This window comes from Molothrus ater, chromosome 3, assembly GCF_012460135.2.
Source record: "Molothrus ater isolate BHLD 08-10-18 breed brown headed cowbird chromosome 3, BPBGC_Mater_1.1, whole genome shotgun sequence".
In the NCBI taxonomy this organism is placed as follows: Eukaryota; Metazoa; Chordata; class Aves; order Passeriformes; family Icteridae; genus Molothrus; species Molothrus ater.
In genome coordinates, this window is record NC_050480.2 from 42,689,731 (window position 1) to 42,713,658 (window position 23,928).

The following is a 23,928-nucleotide window of genomic DNA, read 5'->3' on the forward strand; positions in this document are numbered from 1 at the left end:
TTTTTCCTTCATTGACTCCTTCTGTTCTGTCTCATCAAGATTAACTACTAGCTTCCAGTGTCAGGGCTACTCAGAGTCTTTAACTCTCTACTCAGTATTTGTCTTTTTTTTTAATGTGAGAAGAAAGACTTTCCTCAATAGATGTTAAAACACACTGGTGTCAATCACTTGCCCCTTGTATTCTTATACTAGATCTCTGTCCTTATATGATTCCTCCTCCAAGGGATGAAAATCTTGGGAATCTAATGGCATGTTTCATGGCCCTCCCACAAATCTTAAAATGCTCATTCACTGTGATGCCTCAGTGTTCTTGGCACCACTTAGATTAATTAGTTACTCGTGTAACTAATTAAACTGCAGAACTGTAACTAACATGCCATGTCCAGTCCACTGTGTTTTTGAACATCCTCATCTGTATCCTAGCTCTTGCTGATTGTTTGAAAGAGAAAAGTTGCTTTGAGGGAAAGGCCATCATTCTAATGTGTTTGGTGTTTGTACAAAGCCTTGCACTCTGGCTCTTGGCAGCTCAGAATCAGCAGGTGATTAAGGTATGCTTTGTGTCACTGGGTCTATGTAAATGGTTGATGGATTGTGATTTGTTGTGGATTCCAGCAGATTGTTCCAGATACCTTCATTGAACTTGCCACATATGCCACTTTGATAGTAATATACAGGCAGGCATATAACACCTGGAGGTGTTGATACATCATGAAATATTTATAAGTATAGGAATAATGTAAAATCTCATCCAGACTCGATCCATCATTTTGAAACGTTTCATACCTGAAAAATCTCTCAGTGTTCTGTACAGCCACCCATGGAGGCTTCATGGAGACTGCAAATGCGCTTTTAGTATGGATTGAAAATGAATAAACCAAACTCTGAAATTCAGTTTAGTTTAATTTTTAACACCTGATGTAAAAGCTAGTTTTTTGCATGCTGGGGACAACATAATTGGTAATAATCATTTGAAATGTGTCTCTGTGTTAGCTATTTGCAGCTTTAAAGTAATTTTCATTCCAAAAGTGTGTTTGAAAAATGCTTCAAGGCGCTGAATTCCAAAATACAGACTAAAAGGTGGAGCCTTGATATGGGCTTAGATCTGTTAGATCTTGGTGGGCTTAGATCTGTTCAGAGTATCCAAGTGTATGTGCATTCACTGATTTTGGTTGAAAAATTCAGCATAACATCTTAGCACCTTAGTTCAAGTTGTATCAGAGTTTCACAAATACCATGATAAAACAATGATAGCCTTCAAATAAAAGCCATCTGTTCGCAGTAGATTCAGTAACTGCTGATCACTAAAATGCATTTAAAACTTAGACACAGACAAAACCACATTGACCCATGCACTGAGTCAGGGCCAAATAACAGCAGCCCAGGCACCATTACGCTGTACTGTTATACATGCTGTTCATCTTCCCCACTGTGAAATCCTGCATACGTCACCATCTCTGCCCTAATTTTGTCAATAAAGCTCTTCATTAAATTAAATAGCCAAAACAAGTTATCCTTTAGAAATTCTGATTTAGCTCTCTAGAGTGTTGGGGTTTTTTTTTAGCTTTTAATAATCAGCTATATATAGATGCAAACAAACATTTTCAAAAAGCAAGTAAATGAGCTTATGTATGTCTGCAGGAAAATGTTTTGACTGTGTAACTATGATAATGTGATTGACAAGTAGGGAAACAGCAGGGTTTATTTTATTTTTCTGGCTTGGTAAGTGAAATGCTACCTGGATGGAACACAGATGTGTAATCCATTTTTCCCTTCTAATTAGTGATACTTTGAACTCCTTGGGGGAGACCAATTTGTGGACCCCTTGCTGCATTATGCCTTCAATAAACACATATACTGACTCTTAAGCACAAATCAAATAGCTCAGCTTCTGAAGCCTGATTTTGCTTTCAGTCTCAGTATATTGCTGTGTGATTTTTACAGCTTGGTATCTTGTAGAATTTGTGGAGTTAAAAACATACTTGTATTAGTTTAATGAACTCATTGTGAGAAGTGTAGCTTCTTTTTCCTTTGTTTGGGATAAAAGATAAGCTGGTACTTAATTTAGTCAGAAAAGTTAAAATCAAATAGTTATTTTTCTTCTAAGTCACTTAAAATTTCTCACAATATAGTATTTATATAGTAAATTTTATAATTTGAAAAAGAAGAGTGAAAAAATATTGCAGTTATTAGCACTGAAATCTGTCTGAAAGTGTGGATTGCCATGGGAATAGTCACTTCTCAGTCCCATCCCAGGCTCTGCTACTGATCTACTTTATTTTAGCAAGCAACCTACTCATTGGCTTCCCTTGAGACAACATGTATAAAATGGAGATGTGGCCACATCATTTACAAACAGTATGATGTTAGTATTCAGTTCTCAAAATCTATGTACACTCAGAAGTCCCACTTATTTCAGGTGGAAATAACTTTTGGTTGGATCTCAGGAGCATTACTTATAATGTACATGTTTGAGAGATGACTAATAGATGAAAAGTTTTAGAGGCTTTGTATTTTGAATTTGGTTTTTGTTTTGGTAGCCTAACAAAGTAGAAGGAAACCAAAGCACATTAGTAAGAGATAACAACAGCACTCAAAAAATATAAGACTCAAAAAAGGGAGACCATTGTGGTTTAGTCTAATCTGATTCACCAGTGCTGAAGTAAGCACATTTTAGTCTAATAAGAAATTTAGTGTACCTACTTTCCAAAACTTAGACCTGATTTAATGCAGTAAGTAGAGTGATTGTTCACACATGATCTTTTACATCAAATTCAGCAAAGCCACATGGGAGCAGGATACACAGGCCTGTGTTTCAGATATTGTGAAGGAAGCCCTGGTTATGATGGCAAGGCCCCTGAACCTGTGTCTGAAGAACAGAAGGAAGTCTCACATAGCCAGTGTTTGCTGTGCAGTTGGAAGCAACATCTTAACCCAAGCAGTTTTTTCTATCATCTGCTTTGTAATAGGGCAATAATTTTGCTGCTTTTCAGTTTGATACAGCAGTGTTATCTCTGTGGGAGTATCTGAGGTGCTGTTAGGTTTTTTGGTTGTTTTTACTTTTCTGTCTATAATAAGCAGTTACTGCGAGTGTTACTTGAAATAGCAACTATTTTCCCTGAACTGCAGTTTTATTTTCTTTTGGCTTTTATTTCAGCTGTGGGAGCCAGCTGCTCCAAAGAGTGTGGGAAGCTGACTTGGAGGCCTGTCAGCTGTTGATCCGAGGGTTTCAGCTGAAAGAAGCCAGTTGCTGTGGTTTTGAGGAAGAAGAGAACCAAATGGATGAGATGGAGATGACTGCTGATGCCCCACCTGATTCTGAAAAAAGAAAAGAAGGTCACTTTCTAAAGGGCACAGAGTGGGGTGCTGTTTCCTGCCCCAAACACAGGGAGCTGAAAGAGGTATCTGAAGTACTCTGCAGCTGTATTTCAAGGGATACTGCTGGTTTTCCTGTTGAGAGGAGGAGTTGAATCTTTGTGATGGGTCAGCAGGGCAGGTTAAGTATGAACTTAACATCTGGCTTTCAATCTGGGACATGAATAAAATAGCTTATTAGCTTCTCAGAAGTCCCTCAGCCCTTTTCCCTTTTACCATCAGTCTTTTTAAAATGCAGAAATTATTCAGGCAATAAATGCAGAATGTACATCAGGATTTAAAGGAAAAACTATTTAGGCAAAATTATTAGTTGTTCCTCATCTCACCAACGAGTTTCATTCTGAGCTGGTCCTGCTGACTTGTTAGCCTGGGTCATTGTTGGCTGACATGGAGAGAGAGTTACGTTTCCTCCCTTAGTGAAATGGTCAAAGGCTTCTGAGCTAATAGATGCTAATAGGCTTACAGCATCCAACGATTATTAAAAGGAGGAAAAAATAATGAAGCTTAGAAGGTTTGACAAATTTCTTTTATGTTTTCATGTTTTGATCTGGAACGCTATCCCTGCTTGAAAAATCAACCATTATCTAATAGTCTTTTAACTGTACTGCCTATGTCAACAAGCTGCTAAAAAATCTTCATCACCCAACAGCACCACTGAGACAAAAAGACCCTCCAACAGCAGTTGTTAGTTTTATTAGCAAGGAATTAAGTTGAAAAAATTTAAATTATGCTTAATTGCATCTGATATTAAGAGCCATTGAATTGTGCATTGCTCTGAAATCTGATGCCGAATTTTGCATTTATACTGGCTGAGTTTTAGTGAAAAGCAGACCCATACCTGACTGTAAAATCTCCTCTTGTTAGTAAAATTCTGGTTTTATATTGGTCTTCAGTAGTTCTTGCAGTCTTTTCCCAGGGCAAATGGTTTACAGACTGGCTTCACAGAGAGAAAATTTTATTAGAAATAGTCACCTTGGCTTTGATTCCACCTCCATCAATGCCTTAGCATATTTTTTATGAGTCTACTGAAATAATATTAGGAGTTCTGTTGGTTATGGAAAGCTGGGCTCCTCTTTCAAAAGTGCTTAGAAGCTCTGGAGTATTTGGTATTTTGTGACTGTTTCTGTAGCACTCCTGATATTTGTGCTATAGATTATCACCCCTTTCACCCCTGCAAACCCAGATTATTTCCTAGGAAATCAACCTTGCCATCCAAGAATGGCAGCTGGGCAGCTGAAGTGAGATGACTTCTGGTTGTGGAGAGATCTGTGGGACTTGAGGGATGATTCCCCACATCTTGAATGGAAGAGGAAACTGTATTTACAGTGACAGGCAGTATCTAAACTTTTAGAGAAGAGCCATCACAGATTATTCCCTGACATCTCTTAGTAGTTCATCAAAAGGCGGAATATAAAAGCAAATGAAAAAACCTGACACAAATCATGCTAAATTCTGGTTTTGAACATGTTGAAGTGCAAGGAAAAAATTTGTTTTGATTTGTAAATGGACTTGAAAAGCAAACCACTTCTGAAGCATTTAAATGCTCTGTTATATGGTAGTGACTTTTTATTTAAAAATAATTCAATATTTATGGCAAAAAAAAAATAGTGATGTGGTGTGTAGTCTCTCAATTTAGCCATTTTTATCACTTCCATGGAAAAACTTATTCCTAGCCATTAGCAAGGGACCTTTTCATAGCCATTTATCAGCAAGTGAGGATACCTAATAGAAAAGCATGTATTTGTCAAAATACATGGTTTCACATTATTTAACAAGGCTGTGGTGCCCCTGTGAGAGGAATGGCTTGCTGTGGTTGCCGTGTTTCTGGAATGACTATGCTGTTCAACTGTGGCACAACCTCTGTTCCCCCTCAGGGAATTCCTAGAGAGCACCATTGGCCACTGAAGCAGAAGGAAAGAGTGTTCTTTGTACTTAGAGTTTACTGAATTAATCACTTCAAGACAATATAGGAAAGGCTGATAATAACATATGTGCATATATGCCATGGAAAGTACATTACAGACCCAGGTGATTTATTTACTTTACAGTGGAATTCTATAAATGAAGCTCTCCACTTATTTATTGTATCATATAGAGCTAAGCACTAGTGCCAGGTGAATATTGGTTTTGTTGATGTGTACTATAAATAGTTTTCTTGCATATTACTGTATCTTACTCCATAGGTTTACTTTGAAAGCAAGAAAAACTAAGTAAGAAACATAACAGTAATAATAACAGCAAAATAGATGAAAGAGCCCTTCTTGTAGATCCTCAGATACTGCTTTGCAGAGGGGCCATTTATCATTTTTAATTAAATAGCCTCACTAAATCATAAAATATGACATGTTCTGGTACAAAAATATGTAAGGTATAAATTATTCGAAAGTTTGTTATTTTACTATCATGTGAGCACAGCTTTATTAACTGTCAACAGTTGTTTTATAGTTTTCATAAGTGTGTTTTTTAAGACACTGATGATTTTTTTCTACAGTTTTTTGTGGTAGACTGGCATCCCAGAATAATTCAGTAAATCAGCCTTCCATTACAACACTGTCTGTTAACTAGGGATGAAAATCAAATGCATTGGCAGCTCAGTTTGTTGCAACATCATTAATGATGTTTCAGTAAAAGCTAAATAAAATGGGGCCAGCAAAAATCATCCTGTGAACCACTCTGAGTTACTTAAATAAGGTGTGCTTCTCTCAGTTGAAGATAACTCATTGGGCTCATTAGGCTAGCATTAGAAAAAAGACTGGAGCAAAGTTGCAGACAATATTGCTACCCTCAGTCATGTGGAATGTATTTGATGTTGATTCTTGAATTCTCATATAAGTGTGTACTTTCTAGCTGGTAGCTGTGTTGGTGAAATTAAGGTGTCCCATCATTTCAGTTGTAGTTTGACTTTTTGTGAGTATTTGGCTTGATTTTCTTCTAAGCCTCTGAACAATTTAAGGTGGGTTTCGGTTTTCATCCCACATATGTTTGATGCTTTTAAACTGAGGTGGAAATTGCAGTGATCATTACTACATGGTTAGATGCAATCTGGGGGATTTCTAAAATATACAGCATCATTTCATTTCTCTTCAGACATTAATGACTGCTTCTTCCACGCCTTATAATATCTTGCTTTATTTTTTTTCTTCTTGATAATATATGTGTAAGCAAACACTTTCATAAAGAGCTTTTAAAACAGCAAAGCACCAGTGATCACTAATAAACTGAGAGATTTGTGTGTGCTGGAACCTCCCTAACAGCAAGTAACCTGATGAACATGGCTATGTGTGCACCTGCAGGCTTGAGTTCCTGACCTATCCTTTTTTCTTCTTCTGCTCTCTGGCATGCTGTGCAGTGCTCCCTCTTAATCACTATGAAGGAAAGAAACACCTACTAGATTTCAAGAAAATTGAGGTGGTTAAAGTTACAAGGTAAAATCCAAAATTCAGTAGTTTTACCTTCTGTAAGTCAGCATTTTTTGGTAGTTGTCCCATCAGAATTGTTTGTAGTTAATTTCTTACTTTTTCATCACAAAGAAAGTAGAGAGCAGGGATAAGGATAAGATCAGCTGTCTTTTTCCTCATCTCTGCATACTTCAGTTTAGCCATCTGGGGTGATGTTTTGGGGTTTGTTGAAGATCACTCTGGTGTTTGGAAAATGTTCTATATTGTAAAGTCTTCATGAGATTAAATTTTTAAAAGTTACTGAGGTCTAAGTGATACCAAATGGACCATCACAAAAAATAATATTTAATGTGGTGTCTGCCATTAAAAAGAAGTTATCACAGAACGTGATACAACATTTTTCAGAATTTAGTGCTAGCAAGCACCAAGAAAGCCTTTGTGAGCAGACTGTAACTGATTACTGTGCATTGGGATGGCCTGTGGTCCAGGAGGCAAATGTGTAATGTGTAAAGGACAAAGCCTTTTGAAGGCTAAATAAACTCTGCATTCATTTGAGCTTTAATTAAATGCTGTATTTGTGGAGCTTAGAAAATAATTTGGAAATTTAAATTTTAATCTTATTTTTAAATGTCAGCATGAAGCATTAGTGAAAGTCAGCGTTTGTGTGTTTCTTGTATTGATCCCAGCTAAAAAGGATGTCAGTGGCAGGAGGCAGCTGCCTTGTCCACAATGGTCAGATCCTCACTGCACAGCCACGTGTGGAGCTGTGTTGCACGGTGCCCCTCAGCTGCATCTGAGCCTGGGGTGGAGTTCTGCTGGTAAAAATGCTGGCTCTTTAGGTAGGGATTGTAGCACCTCAGGAAGCTTAATGCTTATGTGGAATTTAGCAGTAAAGATACCATCAGAAAACTAATATTACAGGCAAGAGAAATTTAAACCATTTTTTCAGATTGATTGCTGAAAATAGTATCCAGTAACAATTGTGATTTTATGGCAGATTAATGATTTTGCACTTTTATTATGTATATCTTTATATATTTGTGTGTGTGTGTGTGGATACCAATGCAGTATTCCTATCTCAGTTTATTATTCAACAACACTGTTATGTGTGTTTAGTATTAATGATTTCCCAATGATGCTAATATCAAATTTCTTCACTCCTCAGCCAGTCAATGAAACATTGGCTAATTTCTTATAGACTTCACAGATGAAGGAAATTTTGAAGAACTGACTATAGCATTTGTTACCAATGGGAAACATTGATTGGGCCTCTCATTCTCCTGCCCAAGATAATTTACAGAGTTTGTACCAAAAAGAAAAGCCTGTAGACTCTTGAGTGGTGTACAGATCTGCAAGAGCTTGATAGTAAAGTTTGTTTCAATCTATAGTTAGTCATTCAGTTTTAGAGGCAGTATTCCTTGTGGGTTTTAAGTGAGAAGCCAAAGCAGGCCTTAATAAAATGTATTCAAATATAGTTTTAAATATTGGGAGGCTGCCACTGTCCCATTATAAATGCAATTTAAGTCTTTCATGCATGTGAAGAAAATTGATGCAATTTTTCAGCTTACATAACTTTTTATTGTGCCAAATGGTTTTTATAAGTTCCATTAAAATCATACTGTTTATATAGCTTGTATCTACTATATACTTAATAGTTTATCTCTAACAGGTTATGGAAGACATTTCATTTGGAACAGAGGGTCATTTATCTGAGGTAAGTGTTTCCTAGGCAGTATAAAGTGGTGATATTGTACAGAATTTTCTTTGTCTCAATTAGAATAAATGACACTTGTGTTTATGGTGTTACCTTTGCTTAGAAATTGCACTTGTGTGAGCACTTGGAAAAAGCAACACAATCACAACGAGAGTGGGCCCATTCCTTTTTTTCTTTTTTCCTCCATTGAAGGTAATGGTGTGATTGCTGAGTATTTCAGGGAGTTTATAGTTAAAACCTGTGCTAATATTTTTAACACATACCAACAACAGGATGAACACACTGGGGAAAATAAGAGCCAGTAATATTTAGCCAGCCCCACTGTAGCACTGTCATGATGTTTAGCCTGTTTTCTTGTGTGCCACTAAAAATACCTTTGAATTTATTTTTGAAGTATGCAAGCATAGTGCAGCAGAATACACAGTAATAGGAATTTCATCTAAAGAAAAATACTGGATGTTTGTAATTTTACACCATTTTCACAAATAACAAGATCTGAGAACCTAGTGCATGTATTTAAGAAAGCTAGGATAATTGAGCGACATGAGATGCATGGCCTATGAGAAAAACCTGCCAACATACAAAAAACTGTCTACCTACATACTAAGAGTTTAATACATGTGTAAGAAGAGTTACCCTGGGTCTAAGAGCTGTACTGTTGCAGTCTGATCCATTTGTATATCAGTATGCCTTGGGTTGCAACTTACATAGTAAGAAAATTTAGTATCCAAGCATTGTGTCCAGCCAGCAAATAAATTACATGTTCAAGTAACCCCCAGTTCACCTTCCATAGCAGCATACATGCCTCCTGTCAAGGGCTCCAAACCAGGTAAATATTAAATAAATAAATATTAAATTTAGGATAACTATTCAGATGAGGCATTTCTTTAGATTCCCACCAGTGAATCCAAAGACTGTGGAGCAGCTGGAATGATCCAGGAAGGATAATCTAACTGCAACACCAAGCTCAGATTGTTGACTTTGTGTTCAAGGAGACTGTGACATGGGGACACACCTAGGATAGATTGCTTGGCTGTGTGTGAGTTTAGCATAAATAAAAACAGGAAGCCTTGAGAATGAAGGTGAACCTTGCAGAAAATGCAAATGGCCTTTCTGATAAGTGAACTTTGCTGTGAATTATAGATAAACTGTGTGGCTGCTTGTGTCCATACATGACATGAAATAGGGACAGGGAAGCCTGTGGGATAAAGGCAGCACAAAGCCCTACTGCCATCAGGGCAAAATACTGAGGGCATCAGAGGTCACAGGTTTACAGGGCTGCCACTGTAGAAGTGTGCACCAAGAGCTTTATATCTTAAAGTCCTCAGAAGCAGAGAGACTTTCAAAGTTTTGGTGGAGGGGGACAAAAGTGCATAAAGAGAATATAAAGCAACAATAGAAATAAAAGAAAAGGAAATATGGTAGAAAGCCAGGCTCTACCACACTGCCACAGCTGGACTGATGGTGACTTGTAGAGAGCTCTCCACAAAGCTCTGTGAAAGTGTCAGCAGCCTGTACCATGTCAAGGTTTTACCTAAATGTACCTTTGGTGCTCTGGTCCCCTAATTCTCTCTGGTCAGTCTCCTCACTCCCTGCAGGAGAGCACCCAGTTAAGTCATTCCTGCATCTTAGTGCCTTGGGAACAGAGATGGGAATGAACAACACTAGGAACCACCTATAAATGAAACCCAGCTCTACTTACTCCTTGCACAGCAGGGTGTGGACACAGGAAAACAGTTTGGTACTTTTGTTTCTTTATCCAAGTCCTGACCCACTGTGAATTTTTATTGGTAAGTCAGTAAATAGCCTCATCCTCCCGCAGCAGGAGCTGGAATTGTCCCAGTGTAATTAAATGAGCCAGTGCAGTAGTGTGCTCTCATTTTAGAAAGTCTGCAATTAGGGAATATCTTCAGTCTAGTAGGGATGAGAATAGGAAGACTGCTGTCAGGCCACAGCAGGGTGCTGGAAGGCAGTGAAAAACTCTATTCCTGCAGAGATGCTTTTCCAGGGACACTCCTCTGTAGCTGTAATGGGAGATACACAAAGGGAAGGATTGCCAACCCCACTGTAATTCTGATGAGTCATTTAACACTTCCATGTGGAGAAGGGTTAGGAATCAGTCCAAGCAAAGGGAGTGTGGGAAAAGTATGTTATGGTGGGAAAGAGGTAGGTCACAGCTGGCTGGAAGGCTTTATGCCTAAATTGTTGCGTATGAGAAAATGGGGAGTGTGTTGTAGTGCTGAAGTCTCCTAAATATATATAACCACACTGATGGAGCAAGGGAGTGGTCTGTAAGTGGAAGGTGATAAGAGCAAAAGTAACTGGGAAACAGCCTTGATCCCTCTTCTGAGAGAAGTTAGATAGATGCCTCCATGAAAGAAAAGCTCATCTAAACAAAATCAGGGAAGCAACAGGGGAGTTTCTGTAGGACAGACTCTGTAGGAGTAGGATTCAGCAGATTTTCTTTGGTACTGTCCAGAAGACATCAGGTTTATAGTGTAGCACCATCTTCTTTTGGTGCAGAAAAGTGCAAATACAGTCACAGACTATATCAGCAGTTTTTCAGTGGCTCAAAAGTTCTGACAAGGAAAAGACAAAAGTGTTTGTAAGAATGAGTCTAGAAGCATACTGCTCAGTGTAAGTGTGAAGCAGCAAGACCCCTGAGCATGCTAAGCTACATTAAACAGAAGACATCTGAAATGACAAGGGAGTTCAGGGATAAGTTAGATGCAAGGGAAAGGTGAAAGAAAGCATGGAAAGTGAAAGGTGAAGCACCTTTCTAATAGGAAAGGTGAATAAGAAAATAAATGAGATCAGAATTTTTTTTCTTTCTTATTCTCTGTGCTTTTGGTCTTTTTAAAGATTATAAGCTATGCCCAATTATGTAGTGCTCCTAGTATTCACTACCAGGTAGCAAGAGTAAAAGATCCAAAGGCAAATGAGATGTACTCAAGTGAGGCTAGACTGATGAAATTTCTCCTGAGCACATGGGAGCCAAGAAAAACAATCTCCAAACCATTAACAAGCTCCTTTGAAAACTCCTAGAGGAAGCTTGAAGTCCCAAGGGATCAGTAAAGGCAGACTTTGTGTTTGCCTTTAAAAAGGAGGTAAGCCAGGAGTTTATGTGCCAGTCAACATAATTTCAATTAGGATTAGAGTTCCAAATGGTCTTGATAGATTGAAAGAATAGTCTGAAATCAATAAGAAGGGATATATTGAAAGACAGGTGCAAATTACATTTGAGGGAGAAAAAGAGTCGGATTTATGTATACAGATGGTAAATAGCAGCTAAATTGACAATACTGCAGAAAAAGAATCTATGTTTATAGTGGACTGCAAATATAGTGGGATTCATTACCTTCATTGTGTTGGAAGAAAGGGCAAATGTCACTTGCAGCCTCATTACTGGGAATGTCAGTTGTAAGACAGAAATAATTACTGTGCTTAGCTGAGAATGCCAAAGCCTCCAGAGGACTATGGCTCTAGTCTGGATATCTCCCTCTATGGAAGACAGGAACATGGTGAAGAAAAGACGGAAAGGAATAGAAATAAAAAGTTTAGAAATCCTAGTCTAGTTGAAAGTCAAAGTCTTCAACCACATAAAACATATAATGATATATATATATAAAACCACATAATGATATATAGGAGAACTATTAGTTATTGTTGTGTGCTATGTAAGGGTAAAATGGAATGTAACCATCTTGGTTTGTAGCAGGAAGAAAATCTGCTCACTGCAAGGGGACATTAGCCCTGGAGCAGTCTGTACTCTGCAACCAGAACCACTTAGCCCTGTCATCTGCTAAGAGCCGTGCATGCAGACACCAGCTGAGGACAGTCACAGCAGGCTTGGTCACACTGCAAGTGACAGAGAGGCTCTGGTGCTCCTTGGCTGCTTCCTGGACAGCCTTGCTGGTGTTGGTCATGAGCATCTCAGTGGCCTTCCTCATCTACAACAGCTGCCCAGGACAATGCACGTGGGTCAGTAAAACTGGGATGCAGAGGAGGAACAGATTCTTTTGTTTGCTCCTCCCCTGCACTGTGGTCACCTCATGGCCATGCAGCTCATTTATCTAAGGGCATGTGTACTTAGCCTGCATGTGGCTGAAGCATCTGTTCAAGCAGGACAAATATGGATGGTTGCATTTTGTTTCTAGTAATTATTTAAGATACGTTGTGGCCTAACATTCTGGAGTTTCAAGTGCTGACAGTTGCCATTAACTTCTGCAAGGGTCAAGGGAAAGCATGCAGCGCTTCTGTCAACTGTAGATCACTGTTCTAAACCTTGTGCCATAATGTGAAGTATCTGCCTGCAAGGACACCTTTTTGTAGTTGTTATTTACGTTACTTTGAATTATTTTAACTATTATGTGGCCAAGGATGTATAGTGCACGTGAAAGAAATCTGGCTTTGACTCTGCAGAAGGTGTTCTAAAGCTTATATTTTATTTGGATTATGATATTGCTGCTTGGAAGTAAGGCAATGCCCTTTTACAAAAGTTCTTCTGTAGGAAGAATGAATTTTAAGGATATATCTGGGAATTGTTCTTCTCAGCACAACCACCAAAGACTAATATAGACTCTAATCCTAAATAGAATTAAATTAATCTAGCTACTACAATGCCAATTCTTCTATAGAAAATTGCTAAACTAGATGGAGGAGCATAGGAAGTGTTTGTACTGGAAAAGCTGATCAAATATTTTCCTCAAGTAACGTTGTCAAGGAGCTGTTGCTCATAGGTGGCTGTAATGTCTTGCAAAAGGGTAAAACAAAACACAGAAGATGAAAGTGGAAACCATTCCCTCTGCTCTTGATGCAATATGCTGATGTTACAGCAGTGCATCAGCTGGAACATTGTCTGTTTTTACCATTTCTTGCATCAGACTTTCATGTCTTTGAGAAAGAATGAGAATTTCTACTTTGCCTGAGAAGCCAGAAGAATTTCACCTTAAAAACTAAATCACACCCATATTTGTGCTGTTTTCACCTGCTTAAGGATTTGGAGGGAAAAAAAAAATCCAAGCCAGCTACATTCCCTGTTCAGAGAAAAATCCATAAAACAATATTGCCTCTCAGCTCTCTCCCAGCTGCTTCCTAAAAATGCCGTTAGAGCAAAAATAACCAAAGTCTTCAGACTTACAGCATCTTGTAGCATTGACATAACCTACAAGCTTGGATGAGTTGTATTTTATGAGTAAGTTGAGCTTGAGGCAGAGTCCACTTTCCTCTTAGAGATATTGTTGATCAGTGTAAAGTGCCACTTTCCAGCCAGGAGCTGTTCTGAATAGTTTGTGTATCACTGACAGGGGTTTTCCTGCCTATATAGACAAATGTCAAATAAAAATGCTACCGATGATGTTACTAGGCATGAAAGGCGCTAAGAGAAATCTTTTCTATCTACTTCTCTGGGCTATCAAACCTTTTTAAAATGAGGGCCTGGAGGCAGAAGCTATGGAATTGGTTGAATACTTAGAATTATTGTGTATTTTTGAAAGCACTGTGTTTCTTTCATTTCTGTTTTTACATTTATTCATTTATTCATATAAATTTTGGAAAATCATAATTTATATAATGGTTCTCGTGCATTTTTCACATGACACCTGCAAGTAAATTCCTGGGAGCTGATGCTTGTCTAAGGTGTTGGAGGAACTTCTCATTTCAACTAAAAATCCAGCTGGATTATGTAGGTACAGAAATAGTTCATTCATACACAATTACAGCTGTAATAAACAGAAATTAAGTTGCATTATTAGGATTTAAAGAGTAATTAAATATAACCTCAATCTTACAGAGCTGTTTTGGTTGCTCTGAAGTGCAGCCATAGCCATTTAGTTATGACTAAATTGGTTTCAAATGTTTAAAGACCTAAACAAGTTTGATTTGACTTTTACACTCTCAGATTTCCCTGCCTTCCCATATTGTTGTTACGATTGATTACGTTTGCCTAATATTTATTGTTCTTTTAGCCTAATTTCCAAAATAAACAGGATTTTGTTACATTATTAGGCAATGCCTTATGTACCCAAAATGTGGTAATTCAGGAGGAATGCCCTGCATTTTTTCATATGCAGAGCTTTCTCTATGTGGTCATAATTTTAGATGTGCTTTCAGAGTACCTGTTTGATTTATTCCAATTTACTGATTTGTTTAGCCCGAGCCCTAAGTTCTCTTGGACAACAGTCATATGTTCTTGCATGTGTGTCCCAGAATGATTCCCTAAGAGCTTTCTACTGATACAAATGGCCTGGGTTGTCCCACTCTGTAACAGCACATGGAGTCCTGCTGGTATGCTGAATAATAATTTAGTAGCTGGATGGAAGACTTTTTCTTCATCTTCTGTCACTGGTCTTCAGAAAAAGACATTCCTAGTTGCTGGAAGGAGAGTGTTTATTTTTTCCTGCCATGCTCTCAGTTTAAGAACAATGGGGTTTTTTCACATCCATACATTCTGTGGGGTGCTGCTGTAGGTTCTCAGGTTTGGTAATGCCTGGAAGTGGCAGCTCTGATCCTGTGCACAGAGCCAGGGACTCTGTGCTCCTTTGTGTCTGAGCTGCAGGGGTTTGCAACATAGCCTCTTAATCAACCTACCTGTCCTGGGCCTGAGCTGCAGCTGGTCCCAGTGGGATCTGCTGCATAGCCATGTCTGGGAAAGGCCCAAGGAAAGCAGAAGGGTAAAGCTCAGTGCCATAACAGAGGATGTGCCAGCAAGAAGAGCTCTTCTGGCATTCAACCCCATGTATGCAATGTACTGTGAGATGCAAAGTGAAAGGATAGCACACAACTGAGATCTGGTAAATGTGTTCACCAAAACTCAAATTGTTTCACAGTGGGCAGCATTCCAAAATGTATTAGTATGATTTCTTGGAAGGCCTCTGACTGAAGGTTTCATTTCTCTTAAACAACCACTGGTGTCTTATAGCAACTGGTAAGTGCAAAGAACCCCAAGTACTTTTTTCTTTGAGGAGAAAAATTTTATGCAGATAGTATATGGCCACATTAGAAGCTGGCTTTATTAATGAGTGCACAGGCTAGGTCTAGTGACAGTCCAGCTTTCTGGATTCCAGCTGATGAATTACTCATTTTTTTAACATGGTTCTAGCAGAAGTTCATCTTGGCACCATAATATTTTTTTACAAATAACCCCTGTCATTACTGTAGACAGCACTATGGTGCCATGGGAGGGAGAGGAAAGGCTTGTCTCAGAGCTGTGCAAATGGATTGATTTTTTTTCCTCTCTTCTCATATTTTCTGCTTATTTGGATCATTTCTCAAAGTACTACTCAATGCAAAATATAAAAAATAGCAATTACCCTTGTGCAATGTATCTGAAAAAACTTATGAGAAGGACTTTGAAATTGGTTTAAAATACTCAGTTTAAAATAGAAAAAGTATTTGCCATCTGTAAGTTCTAAGTAGAGAAATGTTATTTTTGAAAATTTAGTCTTGTTTAATGATAACTCAGTAAAAAAGTACAGTTTCATCTTGTAATCTCAAAGACTTTGATTTTTCTTTTCTTTTGTATTTTCTTTTACTGCTTGAGCAAAGTCCTCAAGTGATCTAGCCAGATTTTTCTTCAAAAATATAAGTACATTTTATGTGTATAAGAGTTACCAAAATGTTGCTGCTTGAAACAGTTACATGACCTAAAAGTATAAATCATATTTATTTACATGAAAAACTTGAAATTTGGGTACCTTAATGAGTGGTAAGCATGAGACTTCCCTCCCCTGCTGTGATGAGACAAGAGGAGAGAACATTCAGAGTAGTTGTCTTCACACCCCTAATCATCTGCTGAAAGTGAGGTGGTGACTTTTCTGCTGGGAAGGAGACTGAGACCACAAGCTCATTCCATTTCAGATTAATCACCGATTTATTATATAGAAACAGCTTTTCGTCTCTCTAATGGGAATTTGCTTTTAGGCAATGTCTTTACGCTGCAAAGTGTCATATTCCCTTACTAGTATTTTATTTTCCCTTTAATTTGATGCAAATTTGATGTAGAAAAGTGCAGTCAGCAGCAAACGTGCTTTCTTTTATTTTTCAACTTTCTGTAGGAGTTCTTCATATTTTCTGCAGAGTTGGGAGAAAAATGTGAAGCAATAAGTGAGAAATTGGTGCATCTGGAAGATCAATTGCAAAGTTCCGCCTGCAGAGTTGATGAAGGAGTTATTCATATCCTTTTCTCTATAGCTATGGATACGTATCAATCTCTGTAAGTATGCACATGAGGTACTTGCCTGTCAGATTGGTGTGGAGCGCTAGTTCTTAGTGTAGGTTAGATGCATTAAGAATGGGAGAAATTATTGTCTTGCTGAAATGGGCATTTTTGTGTAGTAAGTTTTCCTATAATGCATATTTTTTAAAAAATTGATTTAAACAGAAGTTAGTTCTTTGTAAATTACGATTGGGTACTGAAAAGCCTTTATTTTACTGTTAAAAGCCTTTTGTTGGTAATGCTCATATAATTAAATACATAGCACACCAAAAGCTGCATGGATATGAGTGTCCATGCACCTGCATTTCCCAACATGATTTAGCTGAATTAGATGCTGCATTATTGACTCAGACTGTGTATATTGTCACCTGTAGTTTGGGGTTTTTTCTTTTTTAAAAAAATGGGCAACAGATGCATCATATGTCATCCTACACATGATAATCTGCCTCTAACACTCCAGTGCAAGTAAACAGATGAGATATTGTCTTATGCCCTCTTACTTATCTCTTTCTATGCTTTATCTGTCAGTTTTTCTGAAGATTGCTTAACCTTTATGAGAAATTCCTTGGCCATTTCTTTCAAAATTTAAGAACATGAAGTTTTGTTTCATTTGTAACTGTCGTAGGAAAAACTTTCATAAAAGGGATTTTGTTCTTCTAAGAAAGGGCAAAGAAAACAAGAACCAGTGAAGCTGAGGAAGATGAGAGTACTGAGCTGGTTAGGTTTTAGTAGAGAAGAGGTGGCAGTCGAGAGGATCACAAAGAAAGAGAGATATGTTCAAAGTGCAGAGATTAGCAGAGGACCCCTTGGACACATCTGAATGTGAGTAGGGGTGGTGATGGTGCTAGAAAGGATTCAGTTCCTGCTAAGAGAAGGTGGAAAGTCCTACAGAGGATAGTGTAGAGAAAGGAGAATAAATAGTGTGTGGAAATACCACTGTGTTTTAAGTAATTTAAGTAATTGGGCATCTAACAAGTCGTTGTAGAATTCCTATTCTAGAAACTTGGTTTCTTTAAAGGTAGGAGAAGGATACAGTGCAAGGGGCAGAGGGAAGGAGGAATGGTGCTGGGGGAAGGGGATTTGGGTTGGAGGAGAGAAATCCAGTCAGTAATTTGTCACTGTAAATGTTTCTTTTCTAAGCATTTCCATATACACACAATATACAGAAAGATTATTCAAAATTCTTTTCATTATACTTGCAGTGTTCAGGCTTGGTTGCAGTTGTGTTTCTCCAGTGCATTATTCTCAGAGCTGTATGGGTGTGTCTCGTGTGTGTGTGCAGAGCATCCAATTCCTTTCTCCCGTGCATGTATTTACTCTCAAATGAGCTTTCTCAGTGGCCCTTACAGAACACTGAGGGTTGAAGTTATAGGTGCTTTGCAGGGGACTTAAGTTAATATTCAAACTGAACTGTCACATCTGTGACTGATTACCTAAACTTTACTAGGTAATGTGAAATAAGCCAGAAAACTTCATTTTTGTCTCCAGAAGATAGTACACTACATATATGTGAAATAGTAGTGTTTCTTATGTTCTATGGAGTGTGCCTGTTTCTTCACAGCTGTTGACACTGCAAGAGTTAGTTAAAAAATAAAATTAGTAATTGTAAATTTCAGGAGAGTTGTAGATTAGTCTCATTTTAAGCCACATTTTTCTGATAGAGATCTGACTTCCTCTATCAGTGAAATTCAGCTCATGTTATCTAAATACAGAAATGCACAGTATGTGATATCCTGGTCCTAGCAAGACCATTAGTCACAAAATAAGAAACCATGTTTAAAAAACAGAGATGTACAAAGAAGCAGTTCAGCAATTCAGCTACCCCTTATTAACATTAAGTTGCTTTTTCAGAGGTAGTCCAGGTCAATGTGCATAAAATGTTACCATCTGGTACATATAATCACTGTGTTGTACTTCAAAAAGGAATGAGAAAAATAGCTACCACAGTGCTACAGACCTGTAGATTGGGGTTTTTTTTAATATAAAGACTGCTCAGTGCCTATAAAATTAGCTTTCACTCATTGGTAACTTGCCTGCATTGCAGGAACTAGCACTAAGCTAAGAGACAGCAATTAGCCTCAGTAGAGGAATTTATTTAATAGATGAATCTGTTGTTTGCATGGTAATCTGTTTGATTTTAGATAAAACAATTTCCTATCACAGATACTGGACAATCATGCAGTTATCATTAAAATCTGGAGGACTTTGAGAACAGGAGCCTAAAGACCTGAAATAGTAATGAAAGCAGGATAAATTTTTCCAAGTCCATTCACAGGTTATTTTCACCATTCCCATATTTCTCCCTAAAAACTGCCTTACACATAAATGTTACAAAATGTATTAGGTCAAAAATCTAACTGGGAGCTGCACAGATGTAAATAAGTCCCGTGGTCTGATTATTAAAAGACTCCTAAAGACTCCACTGAGAAAAAGAAATTCCTGATGCTCTTGAGCCATTTTCCAGTATTTAGTGTGTGTCATAGCTTTGATTAATAATTAAGTTTGTATTGGAAGAAAAAACCCAGATGTCATTGTTTTTCATTCTCTGTTTTGATGGCATAGCACACTTAAATCAACCATGCTGCTCATCATAAGTGGCAGCACAACTTGAACAAAGGAGAAATCCAGTGATATTTCTTGGCCCTGAGTATAGGCACAGACCCACTTGCAATTCTAATTTATTGTTGAAATCTTTCATAAAAACCATTAAACTGCCCTTCTTTGTAAACAGCATCAAACCATAGGGGCATGGGAGTGGATGTTAAAGTTCTCTGTAGCACTACGACGTATTTGCTAAATCCTTTGTAGTATAACCAAATAAACCTGCAAAATACTCAGTTATGGTTGATCATTAATGAGTGTATGAAAACAGGCCACATCATTAATTGGAAAAACCAAAGGATGAGAGGTGACTCATTATGGTGTCTGCAGAGCTGATGAGAGGTGTTACTTTCCTAACAGTAAAGGCCTGGAATTCCCACTAAAATTAAATGGAGCCTATATTGCAATTTCACAGTCATTTTTTGTTCTTAATGAGTAGTTACATTTTGATAGACAATTTGAATGCATGTAATAGTTCCTCTTGGTGAAAATGCTTTGTTGGAAGAAAACCTAGCTGTAGTATTATTACAAAAACAATCTTCTTTCCTTGCCCTAAAATGGGCATTTTAATCAGTTATTCTGAAAGCAGAATTTTGTACCTAAACATAGGTTAGCAAAATGACCTGAGAAGTTTAGTCATTCACCTTTATCCTGCAGCAGGCTCCCACACCAGTCTTGTTTTGCACCAGAGCAGGTTTTCAATAGAATCGTGTAAACTTTAGCCCTGTCTGTAGCTCAGTGGGGAATCTCACTCTGGGTGAACCTTTAAGAGATTTTGGAATCCTCCAAAAGTTAGAGGTGGCAATGGCACCCTCTTTGATTTTATTTCAGATGACAGGAGGGTGAGGTCTTCCTACGGTGTGTCACACAGAGAACATGGTTCCACTTCTATATTTTATGCTCTGATAAGGTAGGTCAGTGTATTTCCACCCAGGTCCTGCAATTTCTTTGCCTTCCACTTTCTGTTGGAGCAAGCAATTTCAAATTAGCTGATATTCAGACCACTGAAGGGTTCTGTTTTTCAGTATGTAGCTGTCATTCTGTTTCTGGTTTTTGTCTAGTAGTTTTTGGGGGAGTATTTTGGGTTTTGCAGGGGTTCCATTTTTCAATATGTAGCAATCATTCTGTTGCAGTTTTTGGTTTAGTAGTTTTTGTGGGAATATTTTGGGTTTTGCATGGGAGGGGTATTATCTTAGTTTATAGAAATAACATACATAGATGTGAAGGAGGGCAACAGTAATCAAGGGGGTAATTGAGAAAATTCTAATTGGTTGCACTACTGCAAGTACCCCTGAATTTTGTAAGGAGAAATGATGGATTTCCAAAGGTCATTTTACTCTCTTGCTGTGACACCACACAGAAACAGCAGGGACTTACTTAGTATCTTTTCCTTGCTCCCAAGGATGCTCTTCAAAAAGGCCAAAACCCAGGTCATTCAAAAGACTTACTGAATTGTCTTGGATCTTCACTGGTCCTTTGGCATGTAGCACACACAATCAAAGAATTATTTAACTGGAAATGACCTTTTGAGATCATCTGGTCCAACTCCTTGCTCAAGCAGGGTCACTTAGAGGAGGTTGCCCAGGATGTTGTCCAGTCAGATTTTGAATATCCCCAAGGATGAACACTCCACAACCTGATTGTGCAACACAGTCCAGTGTTTGACCACCTTCAAACAAAAAAAAGTCTTCATGTATTCAGATTCAATTTCCTATCTTGGAATTTCTCACTGTTGCTTCTTGTTCTGTCAGTGGACAAAAAAAAGTCAGAAGAGTCTGGCTCCCTCTTCCTCATTCCTGTCTTTCAGCTATACACAATGGTAGTATCCTTCTTTTCTTCAGGTTGAAGAGTCCCAGCTGTCTCAGCATCTCCTCATGTGATGGATACTCAAGTCCATTAAACTGGTCCCATGCTGGAGTCATTCCAGTAAGTCCTCTCTTATTGTGGAACCCACAACGTCCAGATAGGAACTTAAAAGTGCTGATTAGGGTGGAAGGATCATCTCCCTCTGCCTGCTGGCTGTGTTTTTGTTAATCCAGCCTGGGAGGCACCTTTGCCTCATGGCACATTGCCGGTGTACAGTTTATTGTCCACCATGACTCCAAGGTCCTTTTCTACAGAGCTATTTTCCATCTGGGTTAGCCTCTCCAAGGGTGCTGGTGCCTGGCGTTAAAAGTGACACTTGCATTTTAGGTGGTGACACATGGAGCTGAGCTTCTGTCTGCAGGCACAGTAGAGTTTGGCTTTTGGAAACACGCAGAATAGTTAACCAGGTTAGAAACAAGAACAAACAAAAACCTCTTTTTGATTATTTCTGTTCTTCAAGAACTAATTTCTTCTTCAGATGTCCAAAAAATGCAGTTACTTTCCAAAATCCCATTGGCCTTTATCTCAGAGCAGTAGTAGTCCTTCATAGTCCTTCCAATGTCTTTTATCTTATAACATGTACTCTCAGTTTCTAACCTTTCCTATAGGAAGGCAACTGATCCATAACATCTACTTTTTGTCTCTTTTCCCTGAACATCTGGGGCTGAGAGATCAGAAGCTGCATTTGAGCAAAATGATCCCATTTTTTCCAAAGCTTAAATAAGTCTCTACAGTAATTTGATCTGCTTTTTATCTGCTTGCAAATCATGGGCTCTGAGATGATGCTCAAGTTTTTCAAAGAGACAAAGTTAAATAGGTGAAAGGCTTAAAGCAAGAAAATGTTAGACCTGCAGCATTGTTGAATATGGGTTGTACGGGTTCCCAAGTACTTTAATTTAATGCTTTTTTGACATGTGGAGTTTTTTTCAGTTTTCAGAAGAAGACAGCAGAACCAGAAAATATTCCTAGTTGGAACTTGTTTTCACTCCTGCCTTGGATACTGGCTCAATATTTGCAGCACTGGATAGAGAATTTGTGCATGAAGGACACATACGCATGTGGACCCATGCAAAACTGTTTATTTTCATTTTTAAAATGGGTGGAGCTGTTTCTCTAGATGTAACCTGTGTCCGGATAGAGATGCCATGCTCTGCCATATACCATATATTTGTCTTAGCCATAAAGGCCCATTTGACAGTTACTTGTCTACATATGATTGTGGTGTTATTTATGAGGTTATTGGTACTTGCTATACTTAGACTATGCAGTCATCTTTTTTTGTTGCTCCATCTTTCTGTTGGCTGACAGGTTTTTTCCTATCTTCCTCATTTTCTTCCATCCTTTAAGGTTTCTCAGCCACTGTCACTGAAACATTTCAATTTTGCTTTTTCTCTCTACTTGAAAAGAATTTTGTAGTTGCCTGGGATATTACAAGTAACAGCATGTAGCCAGAGACTACACATCAGAATTAAACTTCAGAAGGTTTATGGTGTTCATGGATTGCAGGATTTACGTTTAACAGTTAGGGTTTCAGTAGAGACTTATGATTAATTTGCAGAGAGGTGGAGAATCCAGGACTTAGAAGAGGATAATCATATTTCTTACTTCAGAGAAGATGCAAAGCATAATTAATTTGTCCTTGTGCAGTGCTTTGTGATCCCAGGATAGGAGAAGCTTTGTGTGTACTGCTACTACTCATAATCAGAGACAGAAGCCCTTTAGATTAATGGAGCTGTCCAGAAATTAGAAAATGCATGAACATATTAAGAGCAAAATATCATAGCAAATGCATGTAAATACACAAAGATGAAGTTTTGGGAAATTGATAACAGAATCAAAAGCAGACAAGACTTTTCAAAGACATAATAATGATTCCCTGAAAGAGCTGTGGTTGTTACAGCTTTACCATGGTCCAGTCACAATTTTTCAAAAGTAGCAGCTCAGTTTTTACAGTCCCATAACCTGAGCCCATCCTTTCTTTTTGACAGTGCATTAACATTGCGATCAAGTAAAACGACATTTCCTAATGTCTGAGCTCTGCAAAGGACAGACTGTCCTTGTGCATTATTATTTTTGTGTGTTGTACTTTTGAAACTGAATTGTTTCAGTGTCATCCTGTTTCACTTCCCTTGAAGTCAGATTCTGGCATAATTTGATAACATACTGCTAGAAATGAACCAATTTCTGTCTTTTGGTGACTTTGCCCTTCATCCATACCTGTCCAGGAGGCCTCAGTGGGATGGGATGGGCCCTCAGGTTTGTTCATAGACTTGATCATTGGTTTACTATTTCAGCAGGCTCTGACTTGCCTCTGCTTGCTTTCTTCTCCACACAAAGTAAGCTATAGAAGAGAGAATAAAATTGGTTGTCTCATTGAGCTTGAACTTCTTCCAACAGTAGATAGTGTTGCTGATTTAAGATTATCAGCTGAAAGCCTAGTAGATTGGTAGTACAAACTTATTCCCAGTCATAGCACAAAAAGCTGTACTGCCAAGGAAGCCTAGTCCCTTAAAGGCTTGTGCACATGTCAGTAGTTGCTACTGTCTCTGTGAATGTCCTGCCTTTGTCTGCACCCCTTGTTGCCACCATGTGACACCCTCCCTCTCATCACTGTGGAGCTGGGAAAGAGGGAAGTGGAAGGTCTCTTTCAGAGGCTGAGCCATTCCCCATCAGTTTCTTCCTGAATTCATTGCAGGAACCCTACAATGAAATGTGGAAAACTCTTTCTTAACCAAATGAAGCATTTTATACTAATTATTGGA

General features: G+C 38.2%; 1 protein-coding gene across 2 annotated transcripts in view; it reads left to right on the top strand.

The window, feature by feature from the left end:
• The window catches only part of DISC1 (DISC1 scaffold protein), a 190,305-nt gene that overhangs the window by 162,943 nt on the left and 3,434 nt on the right, over nucleotides 1–23,928 (top strand). The window contains exons 12-15 of one of the 2 annotated variants that reach the window (XR_004979961.1): nucleotides 3,155–3,398; nucleotides 6,722–6,797; nucleotides 8,440–8,484; nucleotides 16,539–16,606. Coding sequence is in view for 1 of the 2 variants with exons in the window: in XM_054514371.1 (XP_054370346.1) it covers nucleotides 3,155–3,398; nucleotides 8,440–8,484; nucleotides 16,539–16,649 (400 nt within the window). In the remaining variant the exon portion in view is untranslated. Of the gene's footprint in view, nucleotides 1–3,154; nucleotides 3,399–6,721; nucleotides 6,798–8,439; nucleotides 8,485–16,538; nucleotides 16,650–23,928 lie in introns of those variants that run through there. The other variant, XM_054514371.1, reaches the window with a different exon arrangement.